General features: G+C 40.4%; 1 protein-coding gene across 5 annotated transcripts in view; it reads right to left on the bottom strand.

Moving 5' to 3' along the window:
- Positions 1 to 546: 546 nt before the first annotated feature.
- Positions 547 to 26,983, bottom strand: part of LOC129784816 (uncharacterized) — a 38,174-nt gene continuing 11,737 nt past the window's right edge. The window contains exons 3-4 of one of the 5 annotated variants that reach the window (XR_008747927.1): positions 6,792 to 7,021; positions 547 to 5,728 (exon numbers count right to left, since the gene is read on the bottom strand). Coding sequence is in view for 3 of the 5 variants with exons in the window: in XM_055809176.1 (XP_055665151.1) it covers positions 5,445 to 5,728 (284 nt within the window). In the remaining 2 variants the exon portion in view is untranslated. Of the gene's footprint in view, positions 7,022 to 12,671; positions 12,788 to 26,983 lie in introns of those variants that run through there. The other 4 variants (XR_008747928.1, XM_055809177.1, XM_055809176.1 and 1 more) reach the window with 4 other exon arrangements.

Raw genomic sequence — 26,983 nt, 5'->3', positions numbered from 1 at the left:
CAAATGTATTTGAGTTGCACCAAATATTTCTCTAGCTCTTTCAGATCCACATAATCTCTGCTGATGCAAATCACAAGAAACCTAGCTCTGTAGTCCAGCTGTGAGATCTTATTTTATGCAGAAGGTTCTTTTGTTTGTTTTTTGGATTTGAAGCTCAAAGCACTACTAAAGGCAGGTGTCATTGACAAGTACTATGCAATTTTCTCTTTTCAGCTTTGTCAATAGACTTCATGATTAAACTGGCCTCCATGTGTTCCTTGTTCAAGGCTTCTTAGGAGCAAAGGCTTACCATTGAGAAATACTGACTACGTTATATTCTCTTTTCTCCCCTGGTGCCTCAGAATCAAAGACAAAGTTCTCATTTCATGTGTCATCCCTCACCTATATAATCCTATAGTGAGGTGGGGAGTACCAATATGAAGAAAGATGAAGGTGACCATGAAGCAGAAAGTCCGTAAGAAAATGGTTACAGAATTAAAAAAATTAAGGACTGCATATGACATGGGTTTTTTCCACTCTTAATAGTAATTTTTATGCTCTTAAAAATAGATTTTAAACATTTATTTAAAATTGGCAAGATGATTACCTTATTTAAGAACAAAGAATGAGAGAAATTGGCCAACTCATAGAGCACAGTTTCTCAAATTTCAGGCACCCATGCAACAGCTGCCTGGTTTGAAAGGGGTGTGAAAACATTTGTACCACGCACTAACAGATAAAAAAAATCTTCCCAACACCCTATCAGAAAGCCAAGCCTGAACCATGCCCTGGGTAAAAGCAGGAAGAATCTCGTTAATACCAAAGGTCCCTACACTTCAGTTCCTAAATAAAACCCATAGAGAGTCCTAAGAGAGTCACATACACTGCAACATTGCTGCTAATTTAAATTCAGGAAAGAATTTCTTCCTAGCTCATACCTTGCAACTAGTTTTACATTGAATGTGTGAACAGGGCACATCAACCAGACATCTGAGGATGTAATGCCATTAAAGGTACAATTTCACCTCATCTGTGTCTACTTGCTCACCTCCAAGGCTTCAGAGGACAATAAATGCAGACCCTAGAAGCCAAATTACAGATCAAGATAGGAAACTCATAGCTGATTTCTAACCAGTGTTGAACAGAAACTCAGCAACGTGAATAAAATTGTACAGTTTTCTGGCAATAGCGTTTCTGGGGGACCTTTGTAGGAATACAGACCCACCACATATCTGAAAACTGTCACTGCAAACTTGTGCCCTGGGACAAAATGGCTTCCCAGGATTCTGTGACAAATCTCATTCCATTCAATCATCTCCTGCTTAATTACGTGATCCCTTTCCCAAGCACATCCCATTATTTTTAACAGTTTAAATTACTCAGTCCCGTTCCCCTCTGTCAGACAGTTCCAGAAACATACTTCTTGGATGAATGAGGGCATTTTTCCAATTTCCCCTTTAAATTTATTCATGGCCAATTTATAATCATTTGATTCTGTGCCAATACCATCCTTTAACTTAAATAATAATTCTTCTTCCTTGATATTTACCTCTACAGTATGTCATTCATTCATTCAATTCATTCAGTTTAAAATAATCTTAATAAATGTGAAAATGTTGTAGCTATAAAATGAAAATGCACTATGTTGACCTTTACTAGATTCTGGCACTAACCTGATTTTATTAAGTATCAGAAATGTTGTAACAGATATTAAAATGTAGTGACATTCTGATATTATGCAAATCTATCTGGACTCGTTTCAATTCTTTTTGTCTTTCCTCCTCCACCTTTTTCTATACAGTTTAATTTTACAATGAAGCCCAGATTTTTAGACAAGTATTTACATATTTGTGATTGGAAATAAAAGGTAGGAAAAGACATGTTCAGACAGTTCAGTGGCTTATGTAACTGATCGCTATTTCTGCAGTCTCTCTTTCAGATAAGTAATCACAGTTGTCTGTACAAATTAGTTACTTACAGGTACACACATTTGGCACCCACTCAGGAGAGAAATGGAAATCTGGACCATGCAATTAGTAAGTCCACCCAAATCTATCAGTGCAATTAATATGTTCAGAAGGCTAAATACTCAGCAACAAACAACTGACTTTCTGCTTTTTGCTTTCCTGTAGTTAGTACACCTACGCTGAAAAAAGTTGCACCACCTATACAGTGAATTCAACATATTGCATGTCTGACCTATGCTTTTTGAAATACTGTCAAGTTTGCCTAAAACAAAATATAGGAATAATAACCAGTAAAACAGTTCAGTGAAAAGATCTGTTCCTCTGCCTCAGAAGCTAAGAAAACCTGACATTTATAAGGGTATGAACTGATGAGAAAGATTAAGATTTTCTTACAAATATGATGTCCTTAAGGCCATTGTTTGGCCTTGGATTAGAACAGAAATATGCATTGCCAAGCAATTCTGGTCACATCACAGCATTTGACTGTAATATTTCTCCTTGTACTGAGAGCAGAATGATGTGTATATCAAGACAAAAAACCTCATTCATCAACATACATGACTTTTCAGATATCTTCATGGAGTCACAGAGTCGTTGAATGGTTGAGGTTAGAAGGAACCTCATCTGGTCCAACCCCTGGTCAGGCAGGGACATCTAGAGCAGGTTGCCCAGGGCCAAGTCCAGATGACTTTAATATCTCCAAGGATGGCGACTCCACAACCTCCTTGGGCAACCTGTGCCAGTGCTCCATCACACTTGCAGTAAAAATGTGTTTCCTGTGTTTCAGTGTGTGCCCATTGCTTCTTGTCCTGATCACCTTCTTGGGCCAACACATCCTCTTTGCAGCCTTGTGACCTGTAGCAGGTGTGAGGAACAGATGTTTGAGATTCTTTTGGCTGCTGGTAAAGGGCATGCTCTTCTCCATATGCAAGTTTTCAACTTTCTCCATAGGCATGTTTCTCCAAGCGACAGGTGTGAGGCTCAGTATGACACTGCACTGCCCAGCAGTCTTGCTGGCCACATGCCTTTGGGGCTCTGCTCTGAGCTATGTTCAGTGTGTCCAGCAGGCACTTTATCTTTCTTCCTGTGTAGAACTATTGCTAGACCATAAACCATACACACAAATGGACCTTGCCATCTTTTAGTACCAGAGAACATTCATGGAGGAAAAAATACGGTGTGTTTCAAAACAGGAGTTTCATATAAAGGACAAAAGATTAGCCATCTAACCCATATGGTCCTCTAGCAAAGGAGTTACCGTTTACTCTAAGTGGCCAAACGCTTAGGCGCATAACATGGTAATGTGATACGGGAAATTTCTCTGGCATCAGCTGAGTTTTCTTTTTATACATCCCATAGTTTCTCTTCAGTAATACAGAAAAAGCACATAACAGCACAGGAATTGCCCATGTAGTACTGTACTTCCAACAAATCTTTTTATAGACAGTCTAAGCGATTATTATTGCTGTATTGCAAATTATATTTTCGACTATTAAATATCAAACTGCAACTTCACAAACATACACAGGTGATTTTAATTATTAGGTTTTGGCCATAAGTGAGACTATTTACAAAGACAATATTTATAAATAAATCTGTGTTTATTTATTTAGATGTAAAAGTATTATGTGACTCAAAAATTACTCAACTCATTTCCACAAAAGCCTTGGGAATAAAGACTGTTATATCCTTAACTCCCAGAAGAGCAAGCCATTCTGAACTTTAGGAATGCTACACGGTGGGTTAATTACTCATAGCTTTGTCCTCAGCTACAAACAATCAGCTCACAGCCCTGAGATTTGTGCAATCTATTACAGTTGCTCTGTGTAGACATTCATCCATCCACATTTGGAAACATGAAAAGCACTGTTCAGTATGTTAAAAATGATCTATATTAACTTCCCCTCATTACTCAAGCCATGAGGCATTCAAGACTTCCAAGATTTCTTGTGAAACAGTGTTGTACTCTCAGCTTTACCGTCCTACAGGGATTTTACCACCATTTGTCTGTATTTACAGCTTCATCACTTTTGCACGTAAAAGTATTGTCCTTACTTGTGCTGAGAAATAAATATTTAACTGATGAGATATGCAGTATAGCTCTTATCCCAGGGAATCCTGAAGTGTTTAATGTTTCTGTGAGTTCTGTCTAACATACTGCGTCAGCTTTATTGAGACATAAAATGGCTCATGTGGCTTTCCATGTTTTCCTTCAAGCACAGTAATTCTCAACTTTTTTAATAATCATTATGTCTTTTCTGAAATTTCTTTTCTAACTTCTCAGGCTTACATTCTTACTTGTTAGGTGGGAAACAGGGAGTATTTGTCAGCTAGTGACACTAGCCATGGAGGAGCCCTGGCCCCACTCTGAGGGCTACTCTCTATGAATATCTCAGGGCACATTCCCAATAATCATTTATGGAACTACTCCAGGAGACTATATTGTTTATTATTTTCCAAACAAAATGTCAGTTGTAATCATCCAGAATATTATCAGGTTGTCACATTTGCAACATGTGAAAATAAATATTTTCATATTACCATCCTTTGGTATTTGAGTGAAGTAATAATACAATCATTTTCTTTGAAATCTCCGCAGTGTTTATTCTGTTTTGTTATGATTCAGATCAAATATGATGCATATAAATTAAACACTTAAGTATTTTGTTGAAGGGGCTAATATTGCTTTTTCTTTTGTCTGGCAAACAAAATCTCTTTTGTTGTAGCTTGATAAACCCTTTCTTCAGATGATGCTCTCACACGGGAGGAATCCTTAAAACCTCGTCAAGTTCTGAAAATCCACAATGGAAATACTCTTACTGGTTTTGAGGCAGAAAGACAAAAGGCATTAGAAAACAAATTGTCTACACTCTGGAAACATTTTCAGAGCACAGTTAGGCACTCAGGACAAAAAAAGATCCTGACTGTAGATCCTTTCCTTGCCATCAAATCTTTTAGGAGCAGAACCCAACCAAATAAAAGAGCCCCTGGGCCATCCTCTACCCATGTTACTTTTCTTTTTGCTTCCTTTTGTTTTCTTAGGTCCAAGACGGTTTTGTTCAATATAACTATTCTGTTTATTTACACCCTTTAACATATTGTTCCAGGTACCCAGAAGTGCACCTGCTTTGGCAGGTACTGGCTCTGCCTTTATTACAAATCCTTCAGCTTTCACATCTGTATAGAAAAATTGAAATAACTTTGAGTTGAAGTTTTACAGTTTGGTCTTCAAATGGCAGATTTTCACTGACCAAATCTCCCTGTAATGTGAGCAACCAGTGCAACTGCTGTGTACCCGTCCATAACTTCAATTTTCTTCTGGATGTTCCCACTGGCATGTAATCTCTTGGCAGAATATACAGATTAATTCAGCTCTTAGGGTCTTTGCATTGTAATGGAATGCTTGAGTAGGGATATGCTTGATTCTCATCAGATTGCTTTTCATAACCAATGTTATCTTGCTTGAGATGCTAGAAAGCCTTTTGTTTTTTGCCAGCGTCAACAAAATATGAAATGTCTAGTGCACTCTTGTAGTGCCTTTAGTTGTCCAGGTTCTCTCATAACAAAGTTAATGGCAAATCCAAACAAGAAAATTATGTCTCCCTCACTTCTATGTCCATAGTCTCGATTATAATGGCTGCAGTTAATGCATTTCCAACCGTTCTCAGCTGCAGTTTTGGCCCTCAAAAAATGACTTGGGGCAGCTTCACCTCTGCTTCCAAATAGGCCAGAACTAGCCCTAGGAATGTATCGCTGATTCCTTTGCATTTCTTTGGCTGTACCTGAAAGACAATGTGTGATACAGAAAACTGAACAACATGCTGTGCTATTAGAACAATGCTTTACAAAAAAAAAAAAAAAAAAAAAAAAAAAAGCTACAAAACCCCCATAAAAATAAGAGGTACAAATAAAACTGGCTATAGTTTGCAATTATCAGTGCCTCTTTTTCTCATTAGAAGCTTCAGCAGTTTATCACATTCATTGTTTATTTCTACATATTTTAATTCCAGGCTTCTTTATGGCATATGCAAATAATGCTGTTTTGGCTTTCTCAGTGGTGCTTTAACATATCGCTGAAACTCAACAACTTTTCTGACCCTATTATGCAGGGAAAAAAAAAAAAAAAGCAGAAATGTTGTTTCAAAGAGAAAGGCTGAAATGTTTGCTTTTAGCTCTATTTTAAAATTTATTTTATTGCAAAGTGTAAGAATAACCTCATGCATGAGTATGGGGCTAAGGGGATGGAAAGCAGCTTTGCATAAAAGGACCTGAGGGTCCTTGTGAACATCAGGTTGAACATGGACCAGCGATGTGCCCTTGCGGTGAAGCAGGCCAGCAGCCTCCTGGGCTGCGTTAGACAGAGCATTGCCAGCAAGTGGAGGGAGCTGGTCCTTCCCCCTGCTCAGCGCTGGTGAGACACACCTGGGTATTGCGGCCAGCACTGGGCTCCCCAGTACAAGATAGACATGGATGCACCGGAGTGCGTTCAGTAAAGGCACATGAAGGTGATTAAGGGACTGGACCATCTCTTGTACAAGATGAGGCTGAGAGCTGGTACTGCTCCGCCTGGAGAAGAGAAGGCTTGGGAGGACCTTTTCAATCTATATAAATACCTGACAGGAGGGTATAAAAAAGACAGAGCCAGGCTCTTAGTGGTGCCCAGTGACAGGACCAGAGGAAATGGCCCAAATGGAAACACAGAAAATTCCATTTAAACTTACAAAAGAGATTTTTATTGTCACATTGGTCAAACATCAGAACAGGTTCCCCAGAAAAGTTTTGGAGTGCCCTCATTTGGAGATATTCAAAAGACATCTGGACATGGCTCTGAGAAACCCTCTGTACCTGACCCTGCTTTTAGCACAGGGTTTGGACTAGGCGATATCCAGAGGTCCCGGCTGACTTCATCCAGCCTGTGATTCCATGGTTTACAACATATTGAGTGTAACAACCGTTAACTCACTGGCTCCTAACCAGTACTGATTTGTTGTTTGCTGTATGGAGGTGTGGTGGAGGGTCTCAGGGCAACAAGACAGGAAATCCAGTCTGCCGCTTTCTTCTTGAAACTCCTGAAACTATTAGTTTAAAGAAAATTCTTATTAAAGTGTTTTGTACAACACTACATTTTACTAATTAACAGAGAGCATATAGTGTCAAGCTTGAATAAATCAAAACAGTATTAAATATGAATTAAAATTCTCTGGCTTACAACACTACACAAGTATGTGCATTGCATATATAACCTTCACTGAACACCATACCATTTTTTTCTTGTGGAACCCTCTTCTGTTTTTTCATGGACATCTTCACCTGGGTATTTCACTGCTTTGAAGTGGCTCAAAAATTGCCTCCATATGCCAAATACCCAAAGTGCAAATTGAACAAGGACTTGTATAGGTGCAGGAATAAGAGCAGGATACAATTTCATGTAATATACAACTCTACTGTAAAATAAAGGATCTCCTTTAGCAGAAAGGATCAACTCTAGTCTGGATAAACCAATGTAACTCTGTGTTAACAACATACTTTCCTCGAATGTCTAGATATACAAAAAAGAATAGAATTTTCCCTAATATTTACTCCTGTGTTTCCACCTTCAGTTGCATACTCTAGTCTTCCTCTCTGCTTCAGCTATGTAAGTTATGGGCTTGGGGGCAAGAGGGAGAGTTATTAGTCATTTCTTGTGTGAAAGAGGGCTAGAGACCAATGAAGCCTTAAGGACAACTTAAACGGAAGAGAAAACAATGTTGGCCACCTTTGATGAACTTGTTTTATGCACTACCACTATAGATGTAATTACAGTGCATTAGTACCCATTACCTTTATTTCCATGGGAAGTTCTGTGCCAGATTAAAAGAAAGGTAAAAAAAATATAAAATTCTACTGTTAATGAGAAAACTTCTTTGCCCAGCTCAGTTCCTTGGTCTCCATAAACAAAAATAGCTACAGATTTTCTCCTCCATAATAATACCATATCTCTTATTAATCCCTCTGTAATTTGCTCTGTTCAAGCAAGTTTTACAAATACATTACCTTAATAGCACATTATTCATTATGGAAATATCTGCTTATGTTATGCCTTGTAGTGGAACATAACATGACATGGCTTTACCTCAGGGATTTCCATTCTCATTACTTCTACACATCACCAGTTTTTACACTGTGGATGCCATTGTGGTCTGAAAGCCTGTCAGTGACAACAGGAGCAAAACGTAACAGTACCAGAGGGTGGATGGGCTGCACCAAGGCCTGTATCATGTCTCCAATGAAATGAAGTGTCTTGAAATTTTGTTCTGTCTTTTTGTAAGGTTTCAACAGCAAGCAGCATATCCTTTTCATCTCTTTATCTTCCCATGCACTAAGAGACACCATGGTGATTTCTTCATATCTCTATATTAAGACAACATTTTTGCACTGTGAAGGACTATTAACTACATTTCATAATAATCTTTTCCTAAGCACCATTACCATAATTAACAGCCTGTTAACCAAGGCATTAGACCTTCAGCATCATATAATAAATTGTAAGTCCACAGCTGGTAGGAGACCTTTTCAAGAGAAACACTGCTCAGGAATAAAGCAGCCAGAACTGCGAAAATCTGTTTCTTCAGTGGTGGAGAACTTCCAGTGTCCATTAAAGAAGAACAAATGTCTGACTTAAATTGCTCCAAAAAGGTACTTAAATAAATATCATGCTAAGGAGTTGCACTCCCACCAGCGAGAGCTCCATCAAAATTGGTTAATTATTCTTTGAAAGACTACTTCCTTAAAGGACATAATTTTGCTACAATAGCTATATATTAGGTCATTAACTACCCTTTGGCAACAATTATTTAATATTATGGTGAACCATTCAAAGAAACTTTAAAGCAGAGAACAAAGATATTGCTGGACATTTGGAAGCAGGTAAGGCAAAAGTTACCATGTCCATCCATCTTGAGATACCTTTAAACAATTTGCTAGCAGCTAGTATCCTGCAAGTTTCCTTAATACTGTTAAAGCGAGTGCAATAGCCAACAGCTATAATTCTCATGCCGGCTTTGCCATTCAAGTCTTAGGTTTATGAATTTTAATTTCTGCCCCCAGCCCTATTGTCTCCCCTCCCCACTGCCCCCCCCCCCCCTCCCCCATTTTAAAACACTACTGCACTGTCAATAACATAACAACGTTAAAGGAACATAGCTCAGGACTTTTTCATATACACCAGTGCCTTTTCTTATTTGTCTGGGGAACAAACTGCTGTTAGACCAAATTAACTCGCATGGTGTGACATACTTCACTCAGCCTTTGCCACAAAAGCTGCCACAACAAAAGTTGCTGTGCCCTACTTAGCAAGTCAGCACAGAAACAAGCAGCATAATGGCATATTATGGGAACATTAAACTGTTGACCACATAGACCATTTTAGAAAAGTCTAGGGGCTATGTGGCTGCCAAAATGATTGCCACTATGTTGTCACAATGTGCTACAGCAAGACAGTCAATACAGCTTTGTAAATTTTAGATTAAGAACTGCACCGTGCATCCTGAGTTTTCCAGAAGACTCAGATCCTAACACTTCTCCTGCAAGATACGAGTTTAAGAAATTGTATGTATAAAAAAAATACATAGTTTGCCTTACCCATCCTTTACTTTCCCAGTCATTAAAACAATCAATTCCTGTGTCAATCCAAAAGCAAGCTGTTTTACATGAAAACTTCTTTTGTTCCTCTCCTGAGCTGTCATGTTTCTCTGTTGTATGCCTTTCATTTTTTCTAACCTGGTTAAGCAGTAAGCAAGCAAGCAAAATTACTAGATTTGCTAGGGCTTGTTTGTTTAGTTTTTTGCAGTCACTCAGTGTATGAGGAACCAAAGAATGAATGCAGACAACAGCAACAAAATGAAGGTGGAAAACCAGAAAATGTTGCTTTGGTCTTTCATTTACTGAACTTTCTTAGGCAGTCACACTCTTGGTAACTGAACACCATCATGTTGATAAAAGTGTGAAAAGCAACAAGAGCATCTTCTGCTTCTAACCTCAGCTCAGGTCCCCTTACCCATGTCCTGCACTCCCACTGCTGCTGCCATGGGCTACTGACACATCCACTTTTCCTCCAGAGGCTTTCACCCTTTCTTAATTGCTCAGTAAGGAACAGAGCTTTAGCTTCAAATCTGCAAGTCCCTCCTCAAGACTCATTTCTGTAGCTATTATGGACCCTGCAGGTGTGACAGCATCTAGCACAGCTGAGGAAAATCCTGATCACAGATCCCAACACCATCACAGCAGCAACCTTAAGGCATCCATGAACTAAGAACTGCAACCCAGGAAGCACATACAGTTAAGATAAATCTGTAATTTACCTCAGATTTGTTCTCCAGTACTTACAAAAAAGACAAGAGAGTTACAGATAAATAGAAAATGCAGAACTCTCAGCCATCACATTTCAAAGGGAGCCTGAGCGCCACAAGGTTCCCAACAGGCTGCAGAGCAAGGAGCATCTCACATTACTAGGACCATGGATTCGCTAACATCTTTAAGGAAGTCATGCAGATCCCAGCTGTACATGCTTCCGGGTGGTAGCAAGCTCATATAAACCTGCATCTCTGTGAGTTAAGTTTCTGCTCTCTCCCTGCTCTTAAAAAGCAGGAAGAGATTTTGGTGTTTAAAGGGATTCAAGGAAGTAAAACTGTGTTCCCCTGTTTCCACATTTCTTAGTCTGAAAATTCCCAACATTTGCTAAACTTTCAGAAATCCTTCTTCAGGACAGGAATGGAGAATGTAAAGGAATAAAATATGTAAGAACAGACAGTTTTTCTGCTCAAACATCCTGACACCAGACCCTGAAACCCCAAGGGGCTGGACCTACTCTCAAGTTTGCTCATGTGAACACTACTCAGTTCAGCACAAGATACTATAGTAAAGTGGTCCTAAGGCACAAGGCTGTGGGGCAGAAGAGCCTTATGAAGAAGGGAAAACCTAGGATGAAACTTTTGGTTTTGTGTTTTTTTTTCAGAATGTCTTCTTGCATCCATCTTCCTGATATGTAATTTTAAGTGTTAGAATTAATACACGCTCCATCCCATCTCTATGGATAAAAGCCAAACATTATTTAACCTATATAGTTTTTATTTAACCTACATAGTACAATGTAATGAGCACACAGTTCTTTAATATCTGCCTTATAAATAACCACAAAAGCATTAATTTTTCAGATTTTCATCACAAATATTATTGTGCCACTTCAGTCCACTCATCTTCCCTGGAGATAAATAATTTGATCTAACAGGGAGAAGAATTTGAACATAAACCAGAGTTCATGAACTCAGGGGAAATCACTGAGGAAACCAAATATATGGTCAGTGTATATAAATAGCTCTTTGAAACATGCTATAGAATGAAATAAATATATCAGCTAGTTTGTTAACACATTGCACAAGTAATAGAATGTATTACACAGGTAAATAGAATGTATGTTAAAAAACTGAATCCTGAGGACAAAATATGATTTGCCACATTAAAATATTCTTACACATCTTGACCTATAGTGATCTGTCAAAGTGGTCTATAAAACGTCATTTCTTGATCACGATACTATGGCTAGACCTTCCATTTTACTGACGTTACCAGTGGCTGAGATTGGGGTCAGCTCCAGAGCAGAAGACTCTCGCTGAAAACAGTTCCCAGCTGAACTGTGTAACACACAGAGACAGCGAGAGGCTTTAATGATCAAAACCAACACCCTGAGCTGCCCTTTGAAGAAGCAGCAGATCACATAGGGTGTGATATATGAAGAGTGGATGCTGACTGTGCCAAAGAACGTAATTTCCAGGCAGGCCCATCCATTGCAGTGACAGTGGCCAGCACGCTGCTTCCACAGGAGTAACACAGAGCTAACGTGGAGCAGGATGACTAATGCCCTCTACCCCAGGGAGCACACGGCTCCCTGGCAGCAACATACTGCTCCCACAGCCCCATGCTGCTCTTCTTTGGTCTCTCTTTTCAGTAGGAAAGAAGTGACACCACTTTTGCTCCGGGGGGAAATCACAGGTGCTCTCTCTAGTGAGGGAGCAGGAAGGGGGTAAACCCTCTCCTTGTCCCCCACGCAGGTCCCGGAGCAGAGTCTGGCAGCAGCACTGATTTGGGACCACGGCTTGGATACGCACTGCGCTGTCATCACCATGGGCCACCCCAAACTCTCTGGGAAGTCCCGGAAGAAGGGGTTCACTATGTCCCTGGGAATTCATGCAGTTATGTGAAAATTCAGCTTTATCATAACAAAACCAATCAACCAACCAATCAACCAACCAACCAAAAAATTTTACCTTGGTATCTTTTATGCTGTACAGTTTGAATATCAGAAAGCAAAACTGTAGAATTCAATTTTTAAATGCTTTAACATAGTGTGACGGGGGGAGCCCGGCTCAGGTTTTTGAACATTTGGGTGTGCACATGGTAGACAACGGGGCAGTGTCTCGGAGATTGCCGCAGAGAAATTTGTGCCGATATTACTGAAACAGAAAATTCACTTGTGTGGAGGCAGTGCTGGGATGCTGTTAGATGAAGCCGGGGGCTCTGACAGACCAGTAAGTGTGGCTGAGGGCATTATCATCCCATCTGTCCACCCCCCCTTTTCTCTCCAAAGTCAGCGTTCCTGTAGCAGAGGCATCACAGGCAAATCTACCCAGCGCTCAGCAGAGATCGCACTCTCAGCTCATCAGCTCTTCAAGCCGCAAAGCCACCCGATGGTTCATGGTGGCTTCTGTCACCCTGCTCCAGGGTAGCAGCTCCCAGCAGCACAGGGCATAGGAGAGCTGACGGTGGTAACACCTTGGATCACGGCTGCTCAGTCTGACAGAGCCCATCTGTCAAAACCCAAAGTGAGAAAGAGAGATAGATTACACAGGAACTGTGGTTGTATTAAGGGTATATGTAAAGTCACGCTTTCCCAGGAAAAAAATATGTAATTAAGTCAGTTACCGTGCTTGGTATTTGTGCATAGTATCTGTAGCAGCACATCCAATTAAAATTAAATAATAGAAAATAAATCTCAGCTGGAGCACTGCCTGGATAAGTGCCCAAGCAGGAAGTAGAGTTGTATTGTCTGAATGATTTATGTTTATGAGCAATTCATGAAACAGATTTTTTCTGTTGATTCTGCACTTTTTGCTGATAATTATGGAACATTTTGGGGGTGAGGAGCTGCCGCTCTAATAGAAACAAAATTTCCACTCCAAACAAACATGAGGTAAAAATAACCCTGTATCTTATCAAATTTTTAAGGGGAGAAGAGTGTTTAAAATTTCATTGTCTGTTTCTCATGTATTCTGAGGTTTCTTTTGGTATTATAAATGTGATTAATAATACTTTATAGTGCACATACTTTGAAGTCCCTACCCATTCCCAGAATGGACGAAAGAGATCCTTGCATAAAGCACAGCTTTGACTGTCAGTGCACATTTTTAAACAATAGTGGCCTGTGTAATGAAAAGCCTGGCACAGACATTCCAGTTTTTCTACAAGATTTTTACATAAATGTAAATGGACAAGCAACATCACCTCTCACTCTTTTGTCCGTGAGGGTAAGGAAGCATGGAAAATCAATATAGCCCTTCCTTACCTTATCAGGATACCGGGAGGAGAAAATACAGAGAGTAGGCACAACTCCACAGATGGTTACGTCTATAGTAGCAAATTAAACAAGGTCAAGACTCAGGCCAGATGCTGATCTGCAACTCTCCATTCAGTTAAGCTGTTCCTGCAGTTCCTAATGCTGATTTTGGCTTTGCTGTCTCAAACATTGCCTGAGAAAGCCTCAGGGGTACTAAGGGACCTCTCTTCACTGGCAGCCTGGGCATGGCAGTCCCATTTTATGGGAGAAGGGGAGCAGGATGGACTTTCTTTCTGGCTGGACACGCACCATGCAGTGCTAACTGGCCTCAAGACTAGAGACCTGCCCCTGCCTGTTTTATGTACCAGTATAGACATAGCCTGTAAAAACCTCTGATAAAGGGACATAGCTTCTGGTTACAGACAATATAAAACCAGATTAATGGTAAAAGTCAAGCACATACTGTTGTTAATCAATTTGACCTGCAATTAGATCCATACAGACAGTTTGTTGGCTGAAGTCTTCAGGTCATGAACAATGTTTTGCAAGTATAGCCATAGCCTTTGCAGGGTCTGATACCGCTGATATATGCTTTTCAAATTATTTTCTGTAAAGGCTAGACTCCAGGTCGATGACCTGAAACTCAACAGCATGACCTTCATCTCTCTAGCAATGCATGTGCTGCTGTGAGGACCTCTCCTGCTTGCTTGCATGTTGGTGTGAGTCAGGCAAGCCAGACTATCCAGAGGTCAGGCAGAGCTGCAATCCAAACACACTGGATTGGGAAACACATGGACTGGGCAAAGACTTCTCTAGCAAACACTCAAGGAACAGGCTGTTGGAAGAACTCTTGGTGAAAGATACTGTTGTGTAACTAAGCACCCCCCAAAGAGAGGAGGAGCAAAACTGGTTAAAAAAATTCCTGATGGAAAATTCTGTCCTACTTAAATCACAGCACTTCTGCAGGAATGTCTCCATCTGTAGACTTTACAAAAATAGTCTACTCATTCCTTTTCAATACATCTAAAACATTTCGTTTTGAGAAATCCAGAGCATTCTCCTTCACTGCTAGTGATACTGTGCTTTATTGCAGGGTCTCTCAGAACTGACAAGCTGGGAGTTGCCTGAAGATAGCAACTGACTGTCCATTCCTCTGCTTTTTAGGTACAATCAACTTAAATACAGCCTCCCTGGCAGAGCTTTGTCTAATCTGGTTTCACAAGGGTTTGGTTGTTTTTTTTACGGCTTTCATCCTGCTTATAGTTGGAAAGTTATTCCTAATATCTAATATAAATTTACCTCATCACTTCGGAAACATTATAGGAGAATGTCATCAGTCACTCCTCTCCACCTGAATATGTATAGTATAGCAGGAAAAATAACATCAAATCAAAGTGTTTAGTCCTTATTGAAACAAGCACCTATATGTTGTAAAAAAAACCCCACGTTTTGTCATTTTTCTATTCCCTAAAGAATTTTTCAGAATGCTTTTCACTAGCAGGATCATAGTCAGATGTTCGTTTCAGTTTGACACTAATGGATAATCAGAATCTCCTGCAGAATGGCCATCCCCACTTCCTGCTCTGTGCTGTCTCCTCGTGATTAAATGTGCAAGACTACCTCAGTGCACATCTGCAAATGTAAGCAGAGGCCATAGGGTGCTTTTTCAGCTTTGTCTCAGCTGAAAGCAGCCTTGGGTGAGCTCTCAAGTATGGCACAGGCTGAGCAGGGAAGCGAGAGCAGGACAGACCACAGGAAAAGCATGTTGCAGAAAATTATCAAATTATTCTTAAAGCATCTTATTACCATACCAAAAGCAGGGACAGTGAGAACAGCAAGGAACTCTCTGCAAATAGACCTGAATCTTGGCATGGGGAGATTTGTTATTTATGTGCTTGCAATATAGGACATACCTGCCTTTGCCTTTTTGAGCACTGGGAGTGCTACTTTTTCCAAATGAATGAAAATCAAGAGTTAAGTTAAATGACATCATAAATTCCAGACATTGATTTTTATGTTAGTAGTCATCTTTATGCAAAGCATAATGTATCATCCTAAATGTCACTCATTCAGTAATACTATTATAATGCTATTCCTTGGTGATGGCCAGGAAAAAGTTGTTCGGGGCATTCATCAACACTGTCAGTAGGTCATTTTTTTGTCTGCTATGAAACTTGACTGTAAGAGATCTCAGGTATTGGTTGAGAGAAAAACTGGGAGGCAGTTACTACCACAACTGGTTCAGTTGTAGTAAAGGGTTTTGTAACCGGCACTTCTAAACGTTGCTGATGGAGCGCTGGGGGTATCACCACCAGCTCCCGGAGGTGCCTAAGGAAACAGTGCATAGAGGGTTTGCAAGTGGCGGCTGCAATGATGGGGAGCCCTGAGCTTTGCGGCCCTTTCCCAGCTCCACCCCAGCCCTAGGCAGGGACTAAGCGGACTCTGAGGGAAGACTGCCATCTACTGAGCCACGGCCTTCCGCGGGGCTCCCACCCAAAGGCGGCTGCCTCAGCCTGCGACCCCCGGGGGCTCCCACCTGCAGCCCGCCCTGCCCACGGGAGAGGTGGCCTTGCCCCTCTCTGGGCTTCCTTAAACACAACGCGAGCCGTAGAAGCCTGCAGAATTATCACCGAGGTACAGAAACACAAATAAAATCCCTCTTGTATTTCCCGGTGTGTACATTAATTTCTTATTTATATAGCAAGAAAAATAACAGCTAAGCGTACCTGTGGTGGTTGGATTGTTCTGGGGGTGATTAACTCAAAGATGTAAATGTCCACATCTCTCAGCAGTGCTGCAAAGGAATCATCCTTCTTCATAAAGAATAAGAAATTGATCTATCCTTTTCTAAGACTAGAAAGCATTACATCTGCTGAGTAACGTCCCTATTCATCAGAACAGTAACCTGCTGCTACATTATCTGGACTGCAAGGGTGCTATGGTATTTTTTCATTTCATTATAATAAATTAGCTGCTTGGCCATTAACATGCTTCATGTTTAAGGGAGATAGTCACTGGCTCCTAAAGAATCAGAGCCAGTCATTACGTAAACTGTCCCAGAGTTCATTTAATTACTGCAGCACCCAAGTGTTTAAATGAAACTTCCTTCTTCAAATATGCCCCATCAACACGGGAGTGGAATCAATAAGGCTCATTTGAAGCAATTTACGCACCATTGTCTATATTCCAGGCAGCGCTTGCATTCATCTGGGTAGTATTAGTTTATCATACGTCTCTGAAGCATTTTCCTGTCGAACTTTCTCGTTCTGTGCTCATATAGATGAATGAACAGTGTCAAAACAATTTCAATCTGTTTTATCTTTGAGAGAATTTCAGAGCTGGGGGTAGGAGCTGGGGGTGATTATCTAGGTCTGTGAGAGCCATGGGACAAGGACAGCATCCTTTCCGCTTGCCACAGACATACTTTAGTTGCTACTCAGCCTTCAGCCAGATCACTCTAAATAAGAGAAAATGGCAATTTACTGTATCATCCCAACAGCCTTTATGGTCCTTTGCTCAGCCAAGGCAGTTGCCTCCTCAGAGTCTTTGTGCCATCTGAATGATACACAAAAAAATCACATTCCCTGTTGCCTCACTACCTCAAATAACAGTGAGGAATTTAGGAAACGCAATTGTAACTTGCCTGGGTATCACTTTGATATTTTTGAATTACTTCAGCTCATCCCTTTATTCAGCAATCGTAAAATATGCAGGAGATCAGGCAGCTGAAATAATCTTTATCAGCAGTTTTGATCTGAGAGAAAGGGGCATCAGGTAACAGAAGAGACAAACTGAAGTTTCTCAGCAGTCTGCTTGACTCAGAGATCAGAGTGAAGGGGACACCAGTTCCCAAGTGACTACTTAAGTATTAACCTTTAAAGAGGGCATCTGCTGGATCGAAAAGAAATGAGAATTTAGTACTTACAAAGATGTGGCCCAGACTTGTTCCTATTCTCCTGGCAAGGCATCGCCCCCTTAAAGAGGCTTCCTTTGACTTTCAGATGATTAGCTATCATTCAGTAATACCAATACAGTCAAACACGCGTTTACTAACAAGAGTCGTCTCCTGCCTCCAATCCAGGCATCACAGGCAGTCCTACAGACTTAATACAATTCCAGCTGAGCAAAAAGCTCATTTGAATTTCAACAGCCTGTGGCCACATCAAGGAACAAGCAATTTCAGGTTTCCAGGAATTTCTGGACAAGAAGCACAATACCGCTGTATAACCATGGTATAACAATATGTAAAATATGCAACTAGCTGAGTATTTTAAATGATGCTTGTAACTCAAGGTGACGCATCCACTTCATATACAGCTTGATTGTCAAGACTCATATCAATAAGATGGAGTGGAGCAGACAGACATGAAGATAGCTGTTCCTGTCTATAATAAGAAAAAAAGTACAGAATTGTTTCAGTGCCATAGAAACAGTGCCAAGAGGGTCTCTTTCTATCGCATTAATGTACGCATAACAATTACAGAAAGGGGTTTTGTTTGCTTGTGCCAGATGTAGAATGCGATGCAACACTTCTACTCACACCATTGCGTTCATGTCTACTGCAGAGGATAAAGGCTTTTTGGAAAGAAACCCCAGATTCAGCTAGAAGAAAATACTGTCTTCATATCTCAATTAAACCATCTGCATTGTGCAGTTAAGGTTACAGTAATCTGATTATTTTTTTCCTGTTAAATTTCAAATGAGAAAATGTATAGTCTTCTTTTTAGGCTGCTCTTCATGCCTTTCATATTTTTTTATATGAAAATAGATTTTTGTTTCTTGAGCTCCTTCACAAATGCAAGCATGCAGAGTTGAAGATTGATTTTGATCAGAACGCACTCACTAGTAGACCCTGGTCTTGCACAGAGATCAGTACAAAAGCATCCTTGTGCTTGGGGCAAAACCAGGAACCTCATTCAGAGGGAGATTAGCTAAATCTTCTGCTCCTTTGTTTTAGAGAACTAGCTCTGTTAGGACTAGGAAACGAAAGTGAGTAAGCGCATTTCCAGGACACTGACTTCCCTGCAATTTTGTAATGAAGAAGACAGTGCACCTGTTTTGTGAGATCATCCTTGGTCTGTAGAAATGAGATGTTTTCTAGGCAAAAATTTTCACCCCACAAAAGGTGTGCTTGATTGACAGATTTTGTGGTAAGAAGACGACCCTTCCAGTTCCTATTGCTGGAGCTGTAAAACCCAGAAAGTCACACAAACCAAACAGCTATGGGCAAGACAGGCAAGGAAACTTAATCACTTTCTTATACAGAACTTGTTCTGATGACAAAAAGCTAAAAGGAAATGAAAAGGAAACAAAGGAGAAGTCCATCCCATGTGACAGGGAATGCCCTTCCCTCCACTCAGCTCCTAGGGAAATAAGGATGCTCAGCAGCTCACATGTTTCTTTATTTTTTTGCTACGATTCATGCACGGAACATTTGAAAAAAGAATTCAACTTTTGCATGCTAGTGGTATCAGCCCAGGACCTTTATGAGAATGAGATTCACTTTGAAAAAACAATCATAAAACACCCACTGTTCAACAGTCCCTATACACAGTGGGGTAGACTGAGAACAGCGTGTCAGCTTTAATTTCAAATGTGTCTGATTTTTTTTTTTCCCATATCATATTTTCCTGGCTATCTGTATAGGATTCTTTTCATTTTTCTTCTGCCAGTGCCCTGATTTTTAATTTCTTTAATTCTTATTAGGGTACGTGAGAGTTCATATAGTCACATCATAATGTCAAGCATTTGCAAATAAATAAGTATTTATGGACTTCAAAATATTAAATTATGCAAATGTAGTTCAATAAATTGTGAAAAGATATATTATTCTCCACACTGCATTGTGTGCATCTTCTTTTAAAAAAATCCTTTCGACTGATATTATGAGCTTGATAGAGCATAACACTTCACTGGAACCGTCAGAGTTTAATTACGTGGCACCTTATGTATTCCAAGTATTTCTAAAATGGGTAGAATTTGCAATGGAAATGAATATCAAAATAGCTATGTGACCTATGCAATAGCCAGTTTTCAGAGCTATATAGTGATCCCATCCAGAAAACATCTAAATGTACAAAAAAACCCACACCCAAGACACTGTTTGTGCACACTGCGCTGAAAGAGAAGAACCCAGCACATGCAGGGGCAAACATCATCTGCCCGCAGTCCTCATTACTCTGAAAGGACTGGGTTGCCCGTGGCCTGCACTGCGCTGAGTCCCATAAGAAGATCATTCAGTTTTTACAAGCCAAGGGTTCTAACTAGCAGGAACGTGGATTTTTAAAACAGGGGCATTTAGAAAGAAGTGTATACTGATTTCAAAATAGCTTGTCTCCAAGGTACGGGTACGTAAAGGTGATGCAAACTCATACCTAGATGGAATGAATTTGGGAAACAATCTGAGTAGATTATACTTTTTAAATTAGAGAAACCAAGAAAACCAGGACTACAAAAGATGGGGTTTTCTTGGCTAGAAATCTATGCACATGACCATACCCTTCAAAAGACAGACCCACCAGCATTTTTTAAACCAAGGCATGTGATGACTTCATCCTTAAAGTGGGTCTGTTTTCAGAAGAGATCTGGACACTCAGTTTTACCGATTTCAGCAAAGAAGCTGAGAATAGGCAAAGTAACCCATTACTCTGGAAAATGCAGGCCAATATACATCTCTAAAAAATTAATGACATAGAAAAAGATCTTAGCTAATCAAAGTCATACAGGAAGTCTGCGCAGGATGACTCATGCCTTCCTCTGCATTCTGCTGGCAGAAAATGGAGCTGGTGGAGGCAATGCCTTCCCTGTCTCAGTGCAATGCACTCAGCTGGCAGCTGCGGTAAACTCCGGCCGCTCAGAATTCTGGCAGAGGAACAGGCAGGGCATGCCAGGACCTCACTTTGTACAAGCCAGAAAGTGACAGTGGAAGTACTGCAGCAAGAAGCCGTTATGATTTTCTACAGGGCACAGATCCTGTTACCCACCTCTTTTCTCTTGGTACCCACTAGGCGTTTCTCCTGGCGGAAGTTGAATACCTCACATAGCCATACCCATTTTGACGCAACTCCTAAAAGCATACATTAGAATTGTATCTATAATATATTAAAAAAAATACCTTCATAATCAGATTATGGATGCTGTGATAATCACAGCCCTCAATTATACAACTGTATATAAAATACTTAATGCTGCAAGAAGTAACATTTTTCAACATTAAATTAAGGTTGTTAAAACCAAAGTATACTTGCTGAAACTTTTCATGTCAGAAGAATAATGCGGTATTTATAGCAAAGGCGATACTTCTATTAAATCTTTCAATCAACTAGGGACTGAGACAATTGGCAAAATTCTTTTCACTGTGATTTGTTGGCTGGCTTTTAACTACAGTTAAATTTTACAGCAGTGTTTCTCCCTACCCCTCCTTTATTTGATGTTATTTTATCTGTCAATCTTGAACAGGAAGATGGACAGAGGATTTAAAAAGTTGGTGTCTGACCATTCTGAGCCTTGATGTGGTGGCAAATATGAGGAACTAGGGAAGTCATCGAAGAAAGAAAAGGTTACAGTTATGACTGATGGCAGTTGATTTATCTGTTAAAACTCACCATGGCAGGTTACTGATCTTCAGTGGTTTGTCATGTTCCCTGCACCAAACACTGTTCTCCATCTACCACTCCACAGAAGAAAATACAACCCCATGGCACAGGTACTCAATGTCAGGTCAGCTTCTGTGGAGAAGAGCTTACCCAGACTGTGCACAGACATTACCTGGAGAAAAAGCACATTTTTTCCCTGCCCACTGTGTTCAGGAGCAATGTCTGACACGGGTAAAGCAGAAAGTTTAAGCTTGTGGCATGAGGTTTACCGGGATTCTTTGGCTCTCGTGTGCCACATTTGCAGTGAAATTCGTAGTAGTGTCAAGGCCTGTTTATTGGGAAAAACCTTGCAGGATAAAGGGTTTGGATAGGCTTTTAGAACTGTAAATCATTAAAGGTACAAAAATGGGTGCATGGTTTTTCACTGATTCTTTTTCTGGACTATTGAACCTTCTGAAATGCAGCTGTTTGATCAGCTGGTTTAGACTGTGCATTTCTGGAAATAACATGGGAAAGCATTTTACATTATCACATAGCAGTGATTGTAGCAGAAAATGTTGACCTTTTCCCCCCAAAATTATATGCAGGATGGGATTCATCTTACCTGGGTTTAGCCATCTCAGATTTAGGCATTCACCCTGTAACCACCAGAAAGACCAAAGAAATTCCAGATAGAGATTCACCCATCCTAAAATAATTTGCACAGATGACTAGTGCAGGGTGAGGTGATTTTCCCTATTAGGAGCACAAGTGGGAGGTAGGAGGATTTATATTCTATTTTAATGTTTTCATAAGGTGAAAATCTTCACCATAAAAACTATTAAGAGAGGCCAGCTGGAAACAGTCCCACTTAATATTTTAATATGGATTTCCCCAAGAGGAAAGGTTTCATTGTTGCTTAAGAAATTTGAAAAATGCTTGTTTGAAAAGAAACATTAGGAGGAAAAAAGTAATTTTGCAATACACTCCAACGATACAGTTCTTAAGCAATGTGACAAAAATCTTGACTGCGCACACACAGAGGAGCACAGAGGCAAAAAAGTAGGAGGGTGACCTCAAATTACACCCTGTCCCACCTCATCCCAGGTCCACCCCAGCTGTTTGCCCATCTCCACACCCATGAAGGAGTACAGGGGCTCAAGGCAGGTGGAGGAACTCCAATAACCCACTTAGAGAAACAGCCCCTGCTCGGCTCCTGCAGGACTGCCCCAGGAGAGCCTCAGCACCAGGGGCTGGGGGCACCCATCACCATGAAGCAGTGGAAGCTGCTCTCCAGGTCACCTTTCACACTGAGGGGCCACTGCCTAGGGCCATGGGACACGCTGTGACATGCAGAGGAAGAGCATTTCAGGATTGCACAGGACTGATTACGGAATGTTTAGGACGGGAATCACAGGTGGGGAAATGGAAGGATCAAGGTGATATGGGGAGGAACATGTATAGGAAGACAGAGGAGTAAGGGAATTAAAGGGATCAGTCATGTATGAACAGGTGCTGGTCGGTACTCTTGTCTGGCTGTGCCTTCCACCTGATTAGCACCCTGTCCTGTCTTCTTGCTAAATGCCTTTCTAACTCTTTTCTTGGGTGAGGGACTCTCTAGGGTGGGTGCGTACGTGTCTGTGTCTCTGGGAGTGAAGTGGGAGGGAGGAGAGTGATGACCCAGACCAGATCCTGCATGGGTTGTGTGACTAAGCTGAATTACAGGAGGGATGCATGGTGCAAGTGTGTCAGTGTGTCACTGCATGTGTGTGTAAGAGGGTCTGTACCAGCAGCCAGAGTGAGGCTGCAGCCTTGGGGCCTCATATGTACAAGTGCCAGAAACTGGAAAGACTGGGACCCAGGGGCAGCTACTGTGTGTCAGAGCCCAGATCCTGGAGAGATCCCCATTGTACCTTTGCATGGTTTCACCAGCAGACCTCCACCCTGCTCAGCAGAGAGGGGAGCAAGATGAGGAAATAGAATTAACATTTTCAATTTTATTCAAGCAGGATATTTCCACTGAGTCAAACAAACTATGGGATTTTGCTTATAAGAATATCTCCACACTGTTTTAAATGGGCTTTTCCTCCTGTTTTGAAGCACTGTATTCCCTATGATACCAAAGGTACGCTTCTATTTATTGCCTTTAGAAAAACTTGCTGGTATAGATTCTAAAAGTATTCGTATCAAGAGTAGAAAATGTCTGAATGCCTTTCTGAAACTACAAGTTTGGGGAATAATTCAGAAATCACATAGGGGAAATTTTATGGCCTCAGTAATGCAGTAGGACAGGTTAAATGATCATGATGTTCCCTGCTGGCCTTAAAATTTATTAACTTTCTCCCATTTTTCCTATTGATAGGTTCAGTGATACTTTCCAGCTACACAGCTCTCTGTGGATATTATATGGTAGCTGCATATAATTACTTCTATCTCAGAGCACGAAAAACTGAGATTCAGAGGAGTTAAGTGACACAATCATCATGCAAGAGTGCACTAGAACCCACATTAGACCTTAGATTTATTGAGTGCCCACCCTACATGTAGTCCATCAGACTCCCACTCTCTGACAAGTTAGTTAAGTCCAGTGTTCCTTTTTCTCCCTTTCAATAAAATAAGGGCAATAACACCTTCTTACTTCTATTTACCTGTAAACTGCTGTCAAAGGTGATTTCAGCTCATGTGGAATTTCTTCAGCTATTTCTAGGCAAGATAGCTTGGGCAACATTAACTGTGCAGCTGCAGTAACATGGAGCTCATTGCAAAATAATCACCTTAGCATTTAAAAAAAGTATATTGCATCCTCTGCTGCCATACCTGGTACAATGGCATGAAACCTGTACCAAGTGCCTGTACCAGGGTGGCTAGTTTAGAGCTAGTAGAGGCATTCAGGGTGGATCCGAGGTATGACTACACACCATTACAGTGTGCAGGTACCCCAAGTGCAGCTGTGAAGATCCACTGCAGTTTTTTATTATTTCATGTGCCCCTGACATCTGTACTTGGAAGACCATGGCTTCTTCAGGATGTGTGATCATAGCTTGAATATGCACCAATCTTATCTTTGATTGTCATTCTGCATAAAAGTATTTACAATTTAAATGATGCATACTCATACATTTAATACACATAACAAATAATTATGACAAACACCCTTCCTAATAGGAGAGAGCAAAAACTCCTTAGAATTTGCAGTTTGAAATATAAAGCGAATTGGATTTTAATACTTAATTAAGTTGTTAAAAATTGAAGAACAATTTTTACAGCACATTTTAAAAATATATTTTGTGTGCAAACTCTCAGAAGCAACTTAAAAAAACATGGAATGGAAACACCCCTCAGCGGCTCAGGTTTCTGCACTCCAGCTGAATTCAAGGGCTGATTACAATGAGCTGTTTTCCACATCAGCTCTACCCCATTTTGCATTTTACTCAGTACCTACAGAAGCTTTAGGAAAAGATGATAGGATAATGTACACAGAATTGATAGCACTATGCAGGTGATAATGTGTACCATGCACAGTTCATTCAATCAGATCTTCCAGCATCAGCCTGGAAGCGATACCTGAGCAAAGATGCAGAAAGCAAAAGAACTGAGAAAATACAGTGAAGAAGTTGCCTCCTTCATAGGAATACCAAACACAAAGGGCATCCGCTCCCAGAAGGTGTATTCACCACACACACAGCCCTGAACTGTGTGACAGGTAACACAGCTGTAAAAATGCCTTTCCATCCTCCAGACAGGAGATTGTCCATCACCACTTTGTACATAAACCCAGGGTGCTCTGCAGTCTGCCTTAGTCCTACCAGGCATCTTGCTAAGACCCAGACAGCAAACCTACCTACCAACCCTCCTAACCACACCTAGTCCTTCACACTAATTTAGTCCATCTGTACCTCATATTAGCTATGCACGCTCAGAAGTCCCTTCTGAGGGGAAATGAGTGTCTGTTACCTAACTGGGAACTTGTATGTAGATGAACAGGCACTTGGCTCCTGTCTAAATGCCCCAGAGAACCCAAATGGTTAGAGGTGGTCAGAGATGTAACTTTACATCACATCCTGATGACCACTTCCTAACAATCCATACATAATACCATCTACCATATCCTTTCTCAGGTGTCTCTTTTCCAAGGTCAAAAATGCTAGGTTACTTATTTCTTCTTATATAGAAATCGTTCTCTACCTCTCATCTTTTCTGAGGGGTTGGGGGATTTATTTTTTTTTTATGTTAAATATTATATGCCTTGCTAATGTTATTCTGAGATTTTTTTTAGTATATACTTGTACATTCTACAGACAGAAAAAGGAACATAAAGTGACTTCAATAATCACAGCAAATACAAAAATAAATAACACATCCCTTGCTTTTAGTTTTGTTGTCTTACTTTGATTTACCTCTTTTTTAAATTATTATTTGTGCTCTTGTTTTTCTTTTTAGACCACTGTCATTACCTTCTGTTGGAGTGTACTGATCTGTAAGGGGGATATGTTTGCAGTTCTCAGATGCAAAACTTACACCAGAAGAAGCAAGGAACTGTCTTCTTTCATCCAGAAGAGACAAAAGTATAGAATATATCTGCTTGACTTAAGTTTCTCTGGAAAAAATACTTTCACAGAGAACCTACCACATTAATTTAGTTACATGTCTTACAAAACATGGAAAGAAAGAGATTTCCTTTATTTCCATTTTAAGTATATGATGTGATTAATTTATGGAGATTTGGCATTCAGCTATATGAGAGAAGGAGGAAAAAAATCCAGGCTGGAGGAGGAGGAAAGAGGATTCTGGGTTGTTAAAATAATATTTAAATCTTTTAGATATATATTATAGGTTTTTTCCTTTCAATGAAGTAAGCTTGGGCTTTGCAAATTAATGATTCTGTGAAGGATTTTACAAGAAGGAATAATTAATGTAGAAGAATTTTGCATTTAAACCAGGGTTTTGTAACCTGTAACAAGATATGAGCTGATGGCAAATTAGGCTAAAGATCTGCATAGAAGTTACTCTGGGGAAGCAGGTCGAGGAATGGCACAAAGGATTTTGGCAAGTCCTAGATGCTTGGGAAGACAGATAGCTCACCCATCTGACAGAATCAGCAACTGTATGTTAGTATAGAAACTTCGGTTGCCTTTTGTGGCCAGGATTTTTGCTACTTGTCTCCTCCTTTACCCACGGCGGGGGTGGGTGGGGGTGGGGGTGGGAACTCTTCAGTATTAACATATTTGTTGAATGAGGCACATAACTCTGTCTTTCACTCTACTCCATTTCTCATAAGGCACATAAGCTATTCTCAGAGTCCCCAGCTGAATGCAGCTCTGAGCTCGTGGAAAGGATTACAGAATTTTATTTGAATAAAAGCTAGTAGTTGCATTTTGCGCCTGGTATGATTACTGAAACCACAATGTTTCCTTTTTATGTATGGAGTAGATTTATACCAGCATATACAGTAAAGTCTTTCTCTGCCATTGGCAGAGAAGAAAATCAGCTGGAGCATCTCCTAAGGCCACAGTATTGAAGTACACCTGTTATTACATGTTGTAGTCCTCCTCCACTGCCATAAACCACAAGGTCTACATTTTTGCATGTGCATAAACTAATGATAGATGACTCATATTCCAAATTACTGTTGTGGAAGCCAAGCCCCAGGCACCAACTCATTTTCATGTAAGCATGCCAAAATGAGATTATATCCTTGAGCCAAAATGGGATAAAAAGACCCTTAAAAATGCTAATAATTCTGACTTAATGATTATTGCTCTTTTTAAATGGAGTTTAAAATTTGTGCAGTGGCTCTGATTTTCACTTTTTGTTAAATCAAGCACTGCTTTTGCCAGTATGGAAAATCTGCCACATTGCACTAACACTTTGGGTAC

This window comes from Falco peregrinus, chromosome 6 (assembly GCF_023634155.1).
Source record: "Falco peregrinus isolate bFalPer1 chromosome 6, bFalPer1.pri, whole genome shotgun sequence".
NCBI lineage: Eukaryota > Metazoa > Chordata > Aves > Falconiformes > Falconidae > Falco > Falco peregrinus.
Note: the sequence above shows the minus strand (reverse complement) of the source record. Positions and strands in the feature narration are given on the sequence as shown.